Source organism: Corvus hawaiiensis, chromosome 30, assembly GCF_020740725.1.
Source record: "Corvus hawaiiensis isolate bCorHaw1 chromosome 30, bCorHaw1.pri.cur, whole genome shotgun sequence".
NCBI lineage: Eukaryota > Metazoa > Chordata > Aves > Passeriformes > Corvidae > Corvus > Corvus hawaiiensis.
Window position 1 is genome coordinate 18,273,291 of NC_063242.1, and position 19,578 is coordinate 18,292,868.

At 38.7% G+C, this 19,578-nt stretch overlaps 1 protein-coding gene across 7 annotated transcripts in view; it reads right to left on the reverse strand.

The window, feature by feature from the left end:
- Positions 1 to 3,779: 3,779 nt before the first annotated feature.
- The window catches only part of ROCK1 (Rho associated coiled-coil containing protein kinase 1), an 85,492-nt gene continuing 69,693 nt past the window's right edge, over positions 3,780 to 19,578 (reverse strand). For 3 of the 7 annotated variants that reach the window (XR_007200403.1, XR_007200402.1, XM_048289330.1), the window contains 2 exons: positions 17,866 to 17,914; positions 17,297 to 17,360 (listed from right to left, as the gene is read on the reverse strand). Coding sequence is in view for 5 of the 7 variants with exons in the window: in XM_048289330.1 (XP_048145287.1) it covers positions 17,348 to 17,360; positions 17,866 to 17,914 (62 nt within the window). In the remaining 2 variants the exon portion in view is untranslated. Of the gene's footprint in view, positions 6,150 to 10,913; positions 11,122 to 11,853; positions 12,116 to 12,234; positions 12,314 to 13,449; positions 13,539 to 17,289; positions 17,361 to 17,865; positions 17,915 to 19,578 lie in introns of those variants that run through there. The other 4 variants (XM_048289329.1, XM_048289325.1, XM_048289326.1 and 1 more) reach the window with 3 other exon arrangements.

The window sequence follows — 19,578 nt, forward strand, 5'->3', positions numbered from 1 at the left end:
ACTTCTGGACGTGTTTTTGCCATCGAGGTGATCTCCTAAACAAGAAGGATCTTTTCCTTGCTGTTCCCCAGATGTGATTTTCAGTTCCAAACAGTAGAACAATGAAATAGAAAATGGCCGTAAAAGTAATCCAAGGTTTGAATGTAGGCCTTAAACTGAAAGGCTTAGAAATTTCTGTCTTTTCAGTTTTTCATGGAGAAGAAGAGTGAAAGTTGATTTTATTGTCCAGTGTAGGCTCCTAGATGTGAAAAGGAGGTTTGGGGGAGTGAGGATTACATTTCACAGAGAAGCTCCAATGGGTGTTATGCTGAAATTATGCTGGATTATGCTGGATCTTGAATTAAGATGGAGTTTACAATTATTAAAGCAATTTAAGTGTTAAAATCGACCAGGAAAAGTGATGAATCTTTTGTTACTTGGACTTGCTGATGGGAGCTTTCTAGAAAAGCTTTGATCCAGTTCTAGGGTGAGATCCTGCAGACCATCTATTTAAGTGAGAGCAGATCCCAGCTGCCTGCCTGTGAATCTAAGTGTGGGATATCTCCAGTTGAACGTTTTGTTCTTAATACCAATGGTGACCTATGTAGAGTCACGTTTACTCGTGCCAGCTGAATGGAAGCCGAATGCTCTATGGTGTGAAGCTGCTCTGAATACATCCTTCCCTTTAGAGAAACCCTTAGCTGATCAGTGCTCGGGCAGTCACAGACCATGCATTTCCAGGATTTGGGGAAGGCACTAGAGGGTGCTGTGCTGAAAGAGAAGAAAACGGCATTTGTATCTGCAGGAAAAATCATCCCGACGAAGAACCACTGCCTCCCGCTTTTTTCCTCCGAGACCGTGTAGGGCTCTTCCTGCAGTAGCAGCCGTGTGCCTTTTTACTAAAGGAGGGGATCAGTAGATGCTGGTTTCCCTCAATCTTACACAAACTGACATAAGGAGTGTGGAGAGAAAGAGTGCAACCTGATGTATAAATATGAGCTAGGATTACCTTGACATTAAAACTGTAAAAGCTTGGTTGGACATTATTAAATGCACCTTTTTTCTTAGTAAATTCAGGCCCTGGGGGAACCTTGGGTGGGGACATGGGGACACTGGAAGTGCTTGCCCTGGCTGTGTCTCTGTGGCCTGTGACAGGACCATCTGAGCAGGGCTCCTTCCCATCCTGAGTTGGTTGGATACAGGCCAGCTTGGATCCAAAAGCTGGGGCTGTCATCAGCACCATAGTGCAGTAGGCCAACAGGCCTGGCAGGATATATGGATGCTAGAAGATGGCTCAGAGCAAGTCCAGATCTGTTTAGAAAAGGCTTTTAATGCTGTGAAATCTTCCGTGGGCCGGTTCCGAGGAGCACAAGTGGTAGGTGAACCCTCAGCCAGTACAAGCAGGTGCTGTGATACAGCAAAAGGTGTGGGGAAGGAAACCAAAGCCCTTTGCAAGGCATGCTTTAGGCACCTGTGTGACACCTGTGATAGAACAAAGATTGACTTTAAATAACCAGAGACTCAGGAATTAAAATGCTGCATTTACATTTCTTGTTTCTTTGAAGGTCGAGTTACCCTCATTCAATATATTGGCAGATGCATTTATTAATGTATAATTTATTTTCTGTGGGGAACATAATGTTCTTGGGAACCTCTCTATCATAGAACAGTTTGGGTTGCAAGGGACCATGCACAGGGATGCCATTCTCTAGATCAGGTTGCCCAGGGCCCCATCCAACCTGGCCTTGAACACTCAGGGGGATGAGGCATCTACAGCTCCAGTGTATCTTCTGTGCATCTTCAGTAAAGGAAACGTAGCAATCCAGGAGACGTTTAAAGTAGCAACACCCCCTATTTTTGTTACCTCTTCCATTTCAGCAGTTTTCAAATGTTTTACATTCTGGGTCACAATGTACAGCTGGGGGAAGGAACAAGAACAAATCTCTAGTTGCATTTTTAATGTTTGTAACTAGTATATGAAACAAATCCCAGTAGAGTTCACCAGATCAGAGGGAAGCTCAGCACCTGCTGCCCTCTCCTCTTGCTGCACAATTCTTGACTTGCTTCTGGCTACAGCCTCAGTGGCTACTGTAGGAAAATCCCACCTGTGGAAGAGGCTGTATATCCTTTTATTACCAGGCTGTTTTACTAGTTAGCTACTCTTTCCATTTTCTCTCCTGTTGCCTTCAGCAGGAATAGGGAGGCTTGAAGAGAATCAGATTTTTTGCATTCTACCAATGCCAGTGAACCTAATACAGTCATAGAAAAATGAAAAGGTGGAGGCAAATCAACAAAAACAGGATCATGTAAGAATCTGGACTTCTTGATTTCTCAAGCAGCTTGTAAAATTCCAGCTTCACCAGTATAAAGGCAGCCAGGGTGACAGATGCTGGCTCTTCACAGCTTACACGTTTCACATCTCTTGAAGACTTGCAGTTGAGATTGTGAGCATTACTTCTCCTAACAGTGGAAACCTTTGGCTGTTTTTTTTATTCCAAGTATCAGTATTCCTGTAGATAGGCACCTTGCTTACAGTAAACAAGTGCCAACATCAGTGTACCAGAACACGCAAACTATAATTTGCACGTCTAGACTTTGTTATTATAGCATTTTAGTTGCAATTTATCCCAGACACACAAGTCAATGTAATTTTACACTTCATTATGTCTGCTGCTGCTTTCCCACATAAAATCAGCATTTGAAAAGAACTGCAGAACTTCAGCATTACTAAAAAAACTCTGGAAATGACAGTAGGTGCCAATCTGTAGAGCAAAAACCATTTTTCCACAATGCCTCCCTCTTCCCACTAGTCATTAGCTATTCATAACAGGGTTTATGCTATTTCTCAGATTTATGAAATTACAAGATACTACTTTTTATTAATAAATTACTCAAGCAAAAGGTTTTGAGCCTGCAGAGGTAGCCAGTTACACATAAAGGAAAGCAGAAAAGCAATCCTCAACCTAATCTGGGTCTAGAGAGACCACAGGCCTTTGCAACTGCTCCAAATTTCCTATTACAATGTGCATATTTAAGTAAGAGATGTTTATTCATCTTACTATATTTTTCCCCTCCCAGTATCTGACAGAAGATTAAAGCAGGTCATAATTATCCCTTTTATTGCTTGACAAGCTCACAGTCAATGTGACTGGTGATCTGAAGATTGTCTTTAGTGTACTCCAGGCACAGCTTAGATAGTGCTGACATTTCTGACACAGCAAGCTCAACATAGAGGAACTTCCTGAAATTACATGAATGGCTTCTATTTATCTGTACTTCCCAGCTCTGTGACCTTCAAAGGACATACAACCATTCACATGTAATTTGTCCTTACTGCTCTATTGTTCTGCAGGCCTTGGTGGATTACCCAGGGAGATTTATGGACAGCTAGCTACATGGGATGTGCAGGCTGTTCCAAAAAAACCCAAACAAACCTAACCCCAAAACCCCCCACCAACAAAAACTACCTTGTCTTTTGAATAGTGTTCCCTCCTGCAAATAAGTGGGATTTCTGAAGCTCCAAACCTGCATCATGAAGGATGAAGCAATCACAAGACCAGCTCAGGGTGGTGGTTGAATAATAAATATAAATTAGGCTACTACAGCAGGCCATGAGAATAAGGAAATGAAAACATTATTTAATATAGTATTTACTTATTCATTAGTATAAAAAAAAAAAAAAATTCAGAGTGCCCTGGGCATTACGCTGCAAATGCACCTTGTACTTGGAAACTGTTGCAATGCCTGAATGCTTAGAAAGATGTATAAGCTACATTCAGGAGAAAACACCATGCCAGTCATTTTCAAAAGGGTCTTTCCATAAATTACTTTATTTCTCATTAAATGAGCACAGAGTCATTACCATATTAATAACAGATATGTTTATTATTACATATCCATCAGTGCGGCTTTCAATACCACTTGAAACATGCAAATCGTCCTAAGGACGAATCAGTTTTCCAGTGCTTCTTATTTAATACACAACTGCAAAGCCATTATAAATTACTGAGGAGGTATTTGGTTAAGAAATAAAATAAAATAAAACCATACTGCCCATACCATGAATGTATTCCTGCTACAAAGCAAGAGTCTGACAGCATTTACTGAAATTCCTGAATTACCTAGAGCTTTTGCTTTTTTTTTTTTTTTTTTTTTGCATTGCCTACACATCTCTTGGCTTATGAACAAGAATCAGTCTTTCTTTGTAAGAGGAATTCTCATTCAAAGATTGTACTTAATTTAGAAAATGCATCTAGCATCTACAATACTTCAACCAATTAAAATTCAGTAAAAACTACTGATATGCAATAGTTTTTTAGAGGTTTCTTTTCTTTAGTTTTAGGTTTCTACATTTATCGACATGGCAATAATACAATTATCTCAAATTAAGGCACTAAAAGAACAATGTAAAACCAAGTAAAAGTGTTCTAAGAATAATTTACAGTTCAAACAGTGCATATATTTCTTAAATGTTTGTTAACTTAATGTACGTTATCACTTAAAATTGTAAGGCAATACATTATACAGTAATAGAAATGATGTACCCCAAAATATGCTTCCAAACTCGGTGGTTCTTTTTACTGTTAGTTTCTAATGCCTCTAACAATAAAATAACTCAGTATGGCTTGGCAAAAATGCATAGATTAAAGGCAATTACTTGTTTTCCCCCCTTTACAAACCTGCTGCATCAGTATTTTGTAAAGCATAATGCAAAATATTTAACACTTTGATCCATTCCATAGTGGGTGGTTAAGATTAAGGCTGTAAAGAACTCTGCAGTGAAGGCACTGAAGTTCAAGTGATGAGGCTTCATTTTAAGCTAGTTCTGCAGTCTTCAAGAGCACAACTTAAGAGTCTTGAAAGCAATTGCAGTCCTTCTCATTGAGAAACCTTCCTCTTCTACTCCGTTTCATATGCTCATCTTGACATAAATATCCCCTTCACAGGGTTAACAGTCCTTTTCTTTCACTGGTACGAAGAAAGTTGGCTGCATTTCATCGTGACTGACAGGCTTTTTTAAAAAATCCAAAAAGGCAGCACCTTTTTAATACACCTAGCTAAGCTTTATTTGCTTTAACTTGCATTACATAGTAATAATTAATCTAATCTACCTTGAGGCAAACCCGCAATTAAACACCCTCAGCGTGCTTTTTTGCCAAAGCAAGGAGGAGACAGTAATAGCAATCTTAACCCTGAAGCCTGTGATAGTTATGCTGAAAGGAACAACAGCCCGTCTGCACTGCTCTGTGTGGTTAAAAAAAGCCCTGTTTCTCTGACTGCATCCCATGAGGTTCCATTAAGCACTGTACATGTGGTTAGCTGGAACAAAGAAGAAAACAGACAATTAATAACAAATATAAACATTAGCTTCGTAACACTAGTGCGTGTTTGCCAAGAGCTGCAGTGAAGAAAATACTTTATTTTAACCAAATTTTTTTTCTATTCACAAGGTACAATACTAACATCATACATACATCATCTTCCACAAACTGTTCTCAGTTTCAAAACATTAAGCAAACACAGAGAACACACAGATTTTACTGCAGATATTACTGCAGCTTTACAAGTAAGCAGCTAAGAGTCAACAATCATGGGTGTACTCATGGCAAATGCAAGGTGACCCTCTTTCACTTGCAGGACAAGAAAAGGCTCTCTAGGCTAAGACAACGCACATGCAGTTGCAGAGCTCATCTGATGCACAAGAAATGTGGCTGGTTGGTTGTTTCCCCTCTTTAAACATGCACTAACTTGATCAAGTGCCCAAGTCCAACTATATTAAAACAAAACCCCTCAGCTGTGCTAATACGTGAATAAACCAGCAGACTGTAAGCTATGAAGTGCAGGTTCCAATCTCGAAGCAGTACTGCAAATGCCAGCGAGTTCATCATGAAGTTCTCATTCATATTCATTAGTGATAAGTTATTAAAATGAGGAATAGAACTTAAGATGAACTTTTGTATGTGAAGCTCCTTTCAATGGGTCTGAGACACCCCTCCATGAAGTCAAGGAAGCACTGCCTACCAACTGCAAAGAAAGGTGGGTCAGACCCTGAATGAAATGTACTGAAATGTCTTCAAGCATGTGCTCAAGTCTGTATCCATTCAACAAAACAGTTAATGCCTGCTTACATGGTAGGACTCCATCACCGAGAGCAAGTTCTGCTATACTGTCTGACAAGAGAACAATTTTCAGATACTTAGTAAAAGCTAGACAAGTATATCCCATAAAAAACATTGCTGCTTCTCTTATTCCCACACCTAGGTAAAGAGGATGCAGCATCTTGAGTTCATAGAGGCTGATCTAATAATTGACTGGCCTCCTGAGAGGAAAAGAGCCTGCTGTTCCTCCACCTTATCACCTTCCTGACCCCAGGAGAGCATCCTCCTACTTACCTGTCCTCAGCTTTGGCAATCACTGCACTTGTTAGCGCACTGATCCACTCAGTAGCTTGGCACAGTAAGTCTGTATTTTTTTGACAGTCAGGAAACTGAATTATGGACCTTCATGGAAGGGTCCAAAATGGATCATTTACAGCACTTACCTAGGATCCAAGGACAGAAGAGAAGGGAAAGAAGACGGAGAGGGAAAATCCTCCCCTTTAAGTAGCAACAGGCTGTCAGATTAGCTCAGCTGCTGTGCTGAGCTTCCAGTTAAGTGTTCAGTATATAAGATTCACTGTGAATTTATTTAATAAGCTAAATTTAAACACTGGTACATTAGAAGTGAATTTTCCTATATTAAATCTATTGCCTCTTCTTTTTAAACACACAGGACAGAATATATAGTGGTATCAGGGACAGGCTGGGCATAGTCCATCACAGCAGTACTTGTCTAGTTCATAGATAGAATTTACAAAAAAAAATTTGTCTCAGAAAGCCACAAAAATGTCCACAATGTAACTGCCAGAATGAAAAGTTCCAACCAGGCCTTTTTCTAGTGCTTCTTTGCTCAGAGTAACTCTGAATCTTTTCACCATTTGCTCGCATTGCTCTGCCAGTGCCATGCAGCCCCACTACACTGCAGTCAACCCAGTGGCAGCTGTCTGATGGGGACAGAGAGTGTCACAAAGCCACCCAAGGAGCTCCCTGAGCATCAGGGAGGTGCAGGAGCCCCCATCTGCCTCCTGCACACGTCTCCAGGCACTGTGACAGGCAGGAGCACACACACACCCCCAATACTCCTGCTGCTCAAGTGCTGTGCCTCTCTAAATGGCTTATGCTCTATAGAACTTTCTCCACCATCAGAGCCTGCAATATGCAGCATTAAAACAGAGCTTCCTGTAATTAATTCTATGTTCTAAGAAGCTCTGTCAGTATTTGACATCATCAAAAAGCAAGATATCATCAAGTTCACTAGTTGGTTTTGGGGTCAGTCTAGAAGAGTAATGTAAATGTTAATTGTTTGATCTACGCCACAGTTTGTCAGATAAATTCAAGAAGCCAGAGAGATAAGATACCATGCACTAACCATGTACTAACTTCTGAATTGACAGAAAACCTTAGAGCTTTATTTCTTCCCAAGAACTTGGAAGATCTCCTTGGGTGATGGAGAAACGTGTGAGCAGAGGTTGTACACCAGGGCAGATGGAGAAAACTTATTTGGAACAGCTGATCTGACATGACATTCACTCGTGCAAGACCATCACCACCACCCTTCCTCCTTTCATTCTCGAGGCTCTCCCCCAAACCACTGCAACTTCTGAACCCAACAGAAATTCACAGGCTTTTCTTCTGTGGGGTTAGGGTTGGATTCTTTTTGTTGTCATGCTTTTGGCTTTCCTTTAGTCAAAACATTCCTGGATTAATTTTCTGCTGAAAAATAGATCACTTCACTCTGGTAATCTATGAAGTATGAACTGACACAAGATAAAACTCAGGAATGTGCAGCTGTCCTCCTCCTGGTGCTGGTGAGCCATTAGACTTATGGTATCATTAGGATCTTAAAAAGAGCTTTAATGGTGGTGTTCCTCATTTTTTTTTTAAAAATAAGTTCAATTCCCTACTTGTGTATTTCTGTGACTCTCTAACACTCTCACAGGACAATGCCAATACAATTAATAACATAAATAGTCTGGATAATTGATGTTCGCAAACATACCCATTCCTTTGTTACTGTAACCTTTCAAATATGCAAATCTATTCCTTCTATAGCAGATTAGCTGCACACTTGTCCTTGCTAAAGGCAACTCCAAACCAGCATTTCTATTAAGACAGAGTGAAAAAGAATCAATTAACTGATTTAAGCAAATGGATTTTTCTCCCATAAAAGTGTATGGATGAAAGCCGATTATTACAGCTACCAGAGGACCTCACAAGGATAAATGGAAAGGAAAGCATACTCAGAGTACAATTCAAAGAGTCTTTTGGAAGAGAAAGTCTACAACTCTAAACATCTAAACGTGAAATAAGGAAGTATGCACTATCCTTACCCAGGCAAGGGTTGGCAGGGAGGAAGAAAGAATCTGTACACTCAAGACCAGAGGATGATTTTTAAAATGTACAATCAGCATCTTTCAGCTATTGTTTTAGATTATCCAATAACACATCTTAAAGATACAAGTAAATGACATTAAAATAATTCTTTCCAATCCCACTAGCTGGTTGGTTGGTTTGGGAGGAATTAGTTGTTCTGTTTATTTTGGGGGGTTTTTTTACTGTCCAAGAACACTCCCTCTTCAAAAGATTCTTAATTTAACACCTTTTTGGTAAGCAATGTTGACTAACATTATGCAGAGTCACATTTTTAAAACTGTATTAATGATTTTTACATCATCAGTTCTGGAGGTTTTTCTACCCAATCCTTTTAAGTAGCAGCGTGATATCTTTTTCTTTCAGGCTTAAGTGGTCCAAGACTCACTGAAAAATCTTACTTATCAGTCATGGAGCTCTTTAACCAGTTCTGGTATCCTTGTCTGTCTTTAGTAACTAGTTTTTAAAATCCTGATTATCATTGAAATAAATGTATCATACAATACATACGGCACTTCATATTTTTTTCAGTCATAAAACAGGAGTATTTCTTCAACAGTCCTACTGTAAATAAAGATGATGTTAAACAACAGCTATTAATTATGCATATTTTAAATTTAGCAGGTAAGACTAAATTTAGCAGGTAAGACTAAAAGTCTTACAGAATCTGGCTAAAGCCTTTGGAAGTGTCTAACATTTTTCCGCCAGTCTTAGAACATTTCCTTGGACTGAAGGAAAAATTAAGTTTGGAAACATCATGAAGCTTTATAAAACCTTCTGAAGCTCGGAGAAATGGACGTTTTTTAGACAAGACAGATAGTTTGACAAGATTCTGTTGTACAAGTACACACCATGTAAGTACATAACCAACATGGCTGAGCCCCCCCCGAAAGTAACAATTACCAATTTGTCTTTATTTGGTACAATGCTGAAGATGCTACTTCATTTAGTGAGCAATCCCTAATTTTACAGTCTTTTTAACTCAGGTGTGCTTTCCACTGCACTCACCCTTGTTTTCCACAGACTTTTACAGTAAGGAAAAACTGCCCACTTCCCAGAAAATCTCCTCACAAATCAGAAGTGTTTCTGTATTTCAGAACTGCAGCTTGATTAAGTGCCGGTGTTGAAAAATGTAAAATTACACCATGATTTTGTTGCATTCCTCCCATTTGAACTGTAACTGGTAAATTGAGACTTTGTTCAGTGTTTGTGACTATGGCTTCTCTCCCAAGGACTCTGGCACAGCTACAAATTCTTAACTGCTGGTCACAGCTTTCTCTTTATGTCCTCCTCATGCTGTTGCATTATCTCGAACATCAAACTGCCCACAACATCACTGATTTTTATACTGACAGCTTTGTATTTGGGGCCTGAAGTGATTTTCCTGGATGAGATTATTTTAAGGGCCTTCACTCAAAATATTGCTATCTCAAAACTATGATCCCTGGGAGTGTTCAAGGCCAGGCTGGATGGGGCCCTGAGCAACCTGATCCACCCTGGCAGAGTAGGCTGGAACTAGATGAACTTTAAGGTCCCTTCCAACCCAAACCATTCTGTGACCACTTATGTTTTAGGATGGAAGTCTTGGGGACAAGAAAATCAACTCCCTTTGTGTCTTTCATATTTTTTTCTCTACTGTTCCCTTCAAGGAGGATGTTTCATGATACACCCACTATCTTTTTACATGCAAAAGTTTGCTTTTATTACATTTCATGCCAGGACTGTTTGATAGCCCTGCCAACCTAGGAAGACTCTTTCCTTACTGAGACACTAGTTTCCGTTCCATACTGTTGATTCAATCGGTTATTTGGGGAGAAAACAACACACATACTGTATCAGAAGCTAATGCAGGTTAAAATCAGATTACAGTAACCTAAGCATTAAAAAAGTGTATTTTACATCGTGTCTTGGTTAATGCATAGGGTCACAAATAGCTTACAGAAACAACTCCTGGAATAGAAGACAACCGGGAATGAGTAAGTAGGGAAGAAGAATGGAATTAATACTTAAGTGGCCTCACAACAAAAGAAATGGCCCAACAACAGACAGAATCTGTAAATTTCTCGTTTCAGCCCCATTTGCAGACGACTTCTAGATTATGCAAGATCTGAGTCAATCCATGGATGAGATGACTGTGGATCATCCTTGCTGCTAAATGCCATTGCTGACACATCTGCTGAGCCTTGCCTTTAGACAGGAAAAAGGCAACCAGCTCCCTTCCAACCACTGGCAGGCCAGGTACCACCTCCATGGTACTTTTCCAAATGTGAAGAACAGATAAATTTACCACAATAACAGGAGAATTTTGCTCCTTCCTTAGGGATTTGAGCAAAGATTTAGAACAGCCATTCAACAGCCATTAACTAGGGAATTACTTCACAATTTCACATGAAGTAGGATTTATAAACTGAGATTTTTTTCTTTTTTAGTCAAGAAGATCTGTAGGTTTTGTAGCTTATTTCTCACCTAGTTTTTCCAGAAGTATTTTTAACAACTTTTCGGAATGACTGGTTTGCTGAGGATCTTGTAGACAAAGTTCTAGGAGAAGCACGAACAAAAGTAGATGGTGGCGTCTTAGGGATCTTCTTTACTAAATGAGTCACCCACTTCTTCTGTTCATCTTGACATGATGCCAGTAAGAGCATATCTCTTGCTGAAGTTACATCGTAACTCACTACAAGGAAAAGGAAGATGATTCAGTGAAAATCAGGGCTCCTCACCAAAGTAAGAGTTATGACACACCAACCGTGCCACTGGAAGAACAATGGCATCCAGATAAACTCTTGTACTGGATTTGTTTATCTATTTTTGGAAGACAACAAACAGCAAGGGAAATGATGAATATAATGTTTTTCACTATTTGTCATTCTGCATTAAGATTCTTGAGTCTAACATGAATATTCAAGAAATGAGAAATTTACGCTAATGGTTGTGTGAGTGCCTTATGGCCAAGTTCCAGAGTACATACCCTGAATGCTCCACTTCACAGAAGCACAGAGAAGAAACCTTTACACCAGTCTGTGATGCAAGGTTTTAGCAGAACTTGCTGATGTAGCCACTGCAATTGTCCCTAGCATGGGTCAGGTATAAGGGAGTGGTCTGGGCACCAAGGAGCTGCCCAGTACTTGGGCACAAACCTGTAGGGAACAACCTTATGCTCTCAGGGCCTTCAGCAGAGCCCCATCAGTTACACCACCAAAGGCCTCCCTACAGAGGTTTGCCACAGCTGCCTGTTCATAAGCAGTGTAACAGCCTATTGCTTTAATAGCAACCTTCACATCTAAAACCATGGAACTTTAGGTTTGGGTTTCATTTTAAACTGAAGTGCTTTTATTCACCTCCAATAGTTTAGCACGTGTGGCTTAACCACGCAGAGAATACAGAACACCAAAAACCATGAGTATACCTTTGCATGGTGCAATTAATTCCTCCTTTTTATCCAAGTGGTCTCTGTGGCACTTCACGTGGCATCTTCGACATTCTAGGGCAGCAGGGGGTTTAAAGACATGCCAGAGAGGTTTGGCACAGGCCTCACAGTTGGCTGGAAAGTGGTATAACGTGGGAATAAATTCATGGCCTTTGTGATTTAGAAAATTTGTCTTCTCTGCCGGCTGTACTGGTTCTACCTCCAAATCCTTCCTGCATTCCCCCTCATTAGCATAGAGAATCTGAAAAAGAATACCGCTGTGTTACTGCTGAAGCACTAAGTACTTTTATACCCTTTTCAAAGAAGCCAACTCTTTTTTTCAAGAGAGTTAAATAGACAGGAGAATATATTTCTTTTTACCTGGAATATTTTAGGAATTTCTTCCGTTTCAGCTCTATATACATCTCCTTGAGTTACAGGCCGGACATGAAACAGCTTACTGGATTAGAAGAAACATGCATCAGAAAATGCTAAAAGGCTACATGTATGTTTCAGAACAACTATCAAACTGCTTTGAAGTTCTTAGAAACTATGCAAGCAACATGACCTTCTTCAAGGCTGCAATATGATTTCAGGAACTAATTCATAAACCATATAGATTTTGTCTACCCAGGTAAGACCAAAATATTTCACAGCATGGAAAGAGGGTTATCTTACAATGGACTCAAGATCCAGCATGGTAAATTTACTTAAGATAAAGGCTTTCAAATACTTCCTCAAAACACTAGGAAGTCTAACATTATTGCTAGAAAAGCTTAGTGAAAACCTGGATGGAAGTAACCATATTAAGTAGAATACTATCCAGTAGTTTTTTTATTAAATCATGTTATGAGTTGATAATCAATGCCAAAACATCACAAAAGGAAATCTGGGGCACCAGCTGTCAAAAATACTATTAAAATTGGAACAAACATTATCTTATACTGGGTCAAGACTCTTAAGTCCACCTCTCCCAACCTCCTGTTTTCAACAGTAGTTGCAGCAGATGTTTACAAAAAGAGAGAAAGAAACAGTTCAAAGGGAAAATAACTCTTTTCCTGGTTATGAGCAACTGGCAGCTTAAGCACTTCCTGAGTTTGAAATTCCTTCCAGACCACTGTATTTGTTAGTCATTGATACAACTATTCATGAATTCTAAAACCTTTTTTCAATTACTGCTCTGTAAGATCCTATAATGTCAATCAGCTGTTCAAACATCACAGTCATGTACCAGAGATGGGCTTCAGTGATATTTGACACAATTTTCCTCATGTATAACCAATGTAAAGGAATCACAATTAATATATTTTATCACTTTAAACAGAAAACAGCTGGAAAAGTTAGAAATGCTTTGAACTAGAACAGCAATGATCCTTTCTCTTTTTCTCTAACTTTTAGCAATCATAGGACAAAAAAAAAGTACTGTCAAAGTTCTGTTAATGGTATGCTGAAATACAGATAGACATTTTCCAACTAGTATGGGAAATTAAAAATTATGTATGGAATTTTTATTTCGAGCTTCTGGATTTGCTATCTGCTATTTCACACACAACACTCTTGTCAATTTGTATCAAAACTAACAATAACTTTACTTACTCTATATCTAGTACCATAGATGGATTAGACTGGTCCTTGTCCTTTTCATCATTGTAGAACAGTATCTTTTTACTGCTCACCACAACATACTATGGAAAGAAAGGGTACAACAGTTGAAATTGCATTTTAAAAAGCAATTATTTATCCTAATGTGTTCCCACATGCACATAAAAAGCCTGAGTAAATAAAAGGTTTCAAATTAACATCAGGAGATATTTATATCATCCTGCAGGCACCTACACTATTGACAGCTGTGCAATGCTACAGTTACAGTGACTGCGTTGTCACTGGATCACTCTAAAATGCTTGTGATGACTCTAAGTCCAGCTGTACACAAACTCACAAATTTCAGTTGCTACTGGCAGGTTACTATGAAAGTTACTGTTTCACTGAGAGTGACACAGTGCAAAAATTATCACTTATTGATAATGTTGTAAACAACTTCTCTAGTTCTCCAGGCCTGCAGGACTCACTGGTACTTCCCACAAAACTGCTGGTAGGCTAAAAGAGAGTCCCATGGCTCCTGCTATTTCCTACACTTTCAATTTAATGGACTGGTAAAAAAAAAGAGCCAAAATGAACCAGCAGAAACAGAGGTCTGGTACCCAGGAATACACTGAGAGAGTTAAGATCAAACACCTCTAACCTAAGCACTTCCCAGTAAGTTCAACACTGGAATTCACTGCCTGCTGCTCTTCACTGGGAGTTGCAAGTCCAACATCTTTGCTGGAACTGTCCACAAGCATAAACTCAGTGACAGATGTGGCTGTTCTTCCCCCCCCCACCCAGCAGTTTCAAATGTTTTAGAAGGAACTGAAAGGTATGAGGCACTAAAGAGCATTAAAAGGAGGTAAACTGACAGCTCTGTCTATACTGATCTCCAGCTTCACATGTAATATAACCCAGGAGGAGGGGAAAGGAGAGAAAAGCATGAGAAATGACTGCACCAATTGTTCATCTTGAATTCCAAGTACTGGCAGGTAACTGGATGGCTTTCTGCACAATGCAGATGCTGATAATTTGAAACTATGTTTACTCCTTCTACAAGGGGAGGTTTCAACCTCATTTTACACAGGACTTGAAGCTGACCTCAAAGCCTGAGTATGAAAGTCATCTTAAGTTTATACAACAGTGTTTGTAAAATGTGCAGTGCAAGGTGTGAGCTACAGTTGTAAATCTCAATTACTGAAATGCATCTAAAAAAATCCACAAAAGGGCATTTTGTCACAATTCCTTAATAGAAAGCCTAATCAACATGAGTAAGTACTAAGCTGTAATACTGTGAGCCTCCTGTGATTCTTCCTATTGAAGAAAGACTGTGCTTCAATTCCTTTATCCACTCCAACAGAAAGCTAATGCCTCTTCCATCTTTGAAGTGTGCACCTCTGCCTTTCAAAGATAAAAGGAAGCCCTTAAGATGACAACTATCACAAATGCAAATTCTGACTGCAAAGGAATTCAGTTATCACACTGTATATAAGCCTGGGTGAAAAAACAACTAAATGTGACCAAAAAGAGTTATGTACAACAGCCTCAATATCCTGTTGTGAACATATAAAAAAAATCTTCTGACAGTAGTTCTGTTCTACAGTGGTTTTTGAAGGATATTTTACCAACTTCACTTGGGATGAAATTAAGCTCCAGATAAAAATATGGCTAACCTATTTTAGTGTTAGTTTTAGGTATAACTGAAGTGTTTATTCTCAAATATGTTTTCCACACTCACCCCTTTCTAACTTAAGCTAAATAACTCAGAGGCCATGGGACAAAAACAAAAACATCAGTGCTACTGACATTTGAGTCAGAAATGCAGCAGCTCAAGTTGTAACAACTCAGGCACCAATCCAATTGCTAGTGTAATTTTGCTTTTTCTCTAAATTAATCTGGGCATGCCTGTATTTGAGGTTGCATACCTCCCACCTTCCAAATTCTCCTGCACTTTCAGTTTTGGGATGAGAAGCACATGAGGAAACTGACTACGTGCCAGCCTGTTTCAGCTGCAGTACAGTTCAGCCAACAGAATGCACATGTAAGTGAACATGGTCCCTCACAACTGTGTCTCACTGATACAAACCTAGTTAAGGAACCTTATCAGCACAATTTATTTCATGACTGAGCCATCCATCTGCAGCTCAAATTTCTCCAAAGTGTGACCATATTCAAACTAGGAAAGTGTGAATGGATTAACTGCCTAAAATATCTTGAGGTAAGTAAATATGCCTATACTGGGCATGCCTAAAGAAATTCTGATAGTCTTTCACTGAAGAAGCTGCATTTATCAGGAGTTTAAAATTTCAATTATCAGAGAACACAAAAGTAATCTCCATTTTTAAAAGACAACCATAAAAGGCTGCTGAAGTATTCTGACAGGAAAATGACACAGTATTTTACATAATCCAGAACAGAACAAAGCTACATGATTCGTGCCCAGGCATGGTCAATTCTATAACAAGAGGAGTCAAGCAGCTTTAGCTATCAAACAGATCTACAGGAAGCATCCACCATTTGGTTTTGCTCCTGATGGTGAACACCTTTTTTGTGGGCAAAACACCTGCTCCTTCTGTATACTTTTGCTATTAATATTGCTGGTTTTATTGTGCTTGTCTTAGTCTTGCTTTGTGCTTTCAGTAAATTGTTAAGTCAACCCATAAATTCTGATTTTGTTCTTCCCTTACCCAAAGGGGAGGGGGGAAGGTGACTGGCCATTAGCTGAAATAGGGCAGAACTTAACACTCACTCCCAGCAAGCCAGAAGAGGTGGTGGTTTTAACTTACAGACAAATCACCAAGGTCTGATATTGACGTAAAAATAGGCAGGTCTGGAACTCAAAACATTTGGAGTGTATAAAAAAGGCCATGTAAGCCCACTGAAAATAGCAGTACTTCAAAGAAGGACTTCAGCAGCTAAAGGCCCAATACAAACACTTAAGTGCTTCTTTGACAGGAGTGAATCCCTTCTCCTTTAAATTTTATAGGAACCACTTCTAACTGTTGTAGAATGTGAATGTAAACAGGAACATTTAAGAAATACCTTTCAACAGGAATGAGAAAGTTACTTCAAAAGTGTCATGAATAACTCAGTAATTCCCAGTAGCAGTCTTTGATTATAAGGAAGAAGGAGGAAAATAAACTGTTTCATACAAATGGCTTTTAAAATTTAAAAAATTCTAGAGACCATGTTCACTTTTGTATTTAGTTGTACTAGAAGATGTTCAAAGGGGGGAACTGAAAACCCAGAAAAGATAATCAGAAACTGGTTCTTAAGTACCTCAATTTGACGTTTCAAAGAACCAGACCATAACCTTTGCAGAGGAAAAACAATACTGCTTTGTTTGGAGTGGGAGTTCCAGCACAGAGATCCAGTTTCTGAGAGTAAACCAGTTCTTTTCAAGAGAAACAGATCATTTTAAAGGTAAGGGAGACAGAAACATCCTTGGAAATCATGTGTGGCAAGATACAGTGTGATGCACTCTTCCATGACCTTCAGAACATTTAAGTGTGGTGTTCCCTACTCTCTGGTGCCAAGTTGCACAAAGAGGTTCTTTTTCCGTAACAGAATTATAAAGAAGTAACTCAAAGAAGAAATGCGATTTTTAATGGTTCCAAGATGCTCACTGTAAACCATTTCCTCCCCTGTTGTAAATTTGCACAATGTCATTACTAAAGATTTCATACTGAACTTGAATTTTCTTGGGTTTTTTTCCTTCAATAATGTACATACAGTAAATTACTCTTAATTATTTTGTTTGTTTCTTAAATATGAGTTGTAAAACCAATTCACCACATGCCTAAAAACCTTTCCAAGGAAATTGAGGAAGAAAGAAAAAGAAGATGTTTGTACCTGTTTCTTCCAGCCATGCCGCTTTATATTTCCTTTGTTTGGTACTGAAAGCCAACCTTCAAGTCTTGATTCTGGTTTTAAAAAATGCATATTTAATAATTTTGTGTATTTGTAATAATAAAGCAGAATAGCACAAAAGCAAACGACTACTAGAAAGGAAGATGTACTACATGCAGTAATGGGCAATTACCTATTCAGCAAAGCAGAATAAAAAGCACAGCTAAATAAAATGAAGGTATAAGCATTTAATTCATGCTGCATCACAAGCCAACATCTGATTACACAGTTACTGCACAATAAAAGTAAAGCCGTTTTCCTTGATGCCAACATCTAACACTGTATGTAAATAGTTTGCAAAGAGCCAGGCAGGAAAAACTTTGCTTTGAAAATATGTTACAGTTTAAATTAAGAGATTTTCAATGTAAACATAATTTAACATTCAGAGGGGCTGTATGAAAATACTCAGCAGGAAGATGCAGGAAGTAAAACAAATCAGATCCACATTTTCCATGGGAAACAAAAAAGGGAGAGAGAGCACAAGAGCAAGCAAAGCTACATGGGTGTCCCATTACTCACAGAAGATAAGCATAGGAGAAAATTAAATAAGGAATGCAGGAAGAATCAACTAGATATAAAGAATAAGAGACAAGTGTTTTACTCAAATTTTCAGTGAAAAATTCTCCAAAGAGAAATGTAGTATCATATTTTCCCACCATGAAACTACTGAAATAATTTAACATGATACAAAGAAGGGCCACAAGAAAATTAGCATTCTGCCTAATGTGGACTGTTGATTTAAAAAGCCCATCCAGCTAACTGAGAGTGGTTTCTAAAATTGAAAATTATGAAGCCAGATAATAGTAGCACTGAAAACTTCAAAAACATTAAGTTAAAATTTTCTGAAACACTCTGCACAACTATTTATGTCCTAAGGAGCTAGTGGTTCCTTTTGTCCTTCAGGAGTAACTCTATATGAGGTGTATCCCAGCAAGCTCTGAAATGCATTCAAATGTATAAAAGTTATTGTCCATGTACTTTGCTATGTAGAATTACAATGAGACTGACAGCCTAGCAAGTCATTCAAATGGGGCACGTAAAAGCTCTTCCCACATTAGCCTTACAGGATACAATATTTAGAAACTACAACACTTAGAAATATGGAATAATTTCCTAACATTTCTCCACATGGAAGAGAATCAAAATACTGGGGATCACTGAACTACTGAAATCAATTGGAAATAAAGCATGTTAGCAGAACTAATTCCAATAAGAAAACTTCCCAGAAAAACGAAGGAAATTTGTGCCTCCCTGCCTTCTCGCATCTGCATAATAACTATGGGGATTGGAAGGTAGGGGTCTCCACCCTCCCCATCCCTACTCCAGACTCTCCTCAATTCTTGATACTCGGTAGCTTTGGGAAAGAAAACCTACTTCCTCCATGTCTACAGGCCTCACAGATAATGCTTACCTTGTTTTGAATACTTTGATTAATTTTTACATTAAGAGAAGATTCTTCCATTTTTAGAAATTATAGAAACATCCTAAAACTCAAGTTTCCATTGCAAAACAAAGTGATGAATTGCTAATAAAGAACAAAGTATGGGTGACTGCAGTTCAAAAGGAACACAGGAAGGATGACTTGTTCAAAAAAAAGAAATATGCATGTGTTGAAATAGTGGCATTTGAAAATCTGGAAAGATCCAATGACGATGAATTTTAAAAGACACTTATAGAGACAGTAGGAATTTTTCTAGGTTCCCTTCTATTTCAGCACGTTCTGAAAAAACAATTTCAAAAGAAGTAGGAAGCAAATGAGGTATTTCAAATTAAACAGTTGACATTCTTTTCTGTCTCCTACAAATCTATTTTAGGGAGCAAATTCTGTTTGAATGAGAGACTATTTCTGACCTGTGAATAACATCTTGCAGTTGAAAGTAACAGTTTCCAAACGTACTCCTTTTCAACAAAGCTTAGATTTGCCTGGAACCAAATGTACTCTTAAAAGGGTAGATGAGCTCTTTCATTCCAACCTTGCCACAAAGGTTCCTCTCAAGTAATATTTATAGTGCAGTTTAATTTCCCTTGGCGGAGTTACATAGCACAACTGCAAATGCTCATCTGGCCATTTCACAAATATTTGATCCAGAAGAATAATATTTATGAGTGTTCTGATTAAGTAATTAAGAAAATATGGGCTATCTAGGCTATGAAAAAGAATCTTCCATTCCTGTCTTTAAAAGTAGGCTCAAAACTATTGCCTGCAACTTCCCTGTATTTTGGAAAGAATCC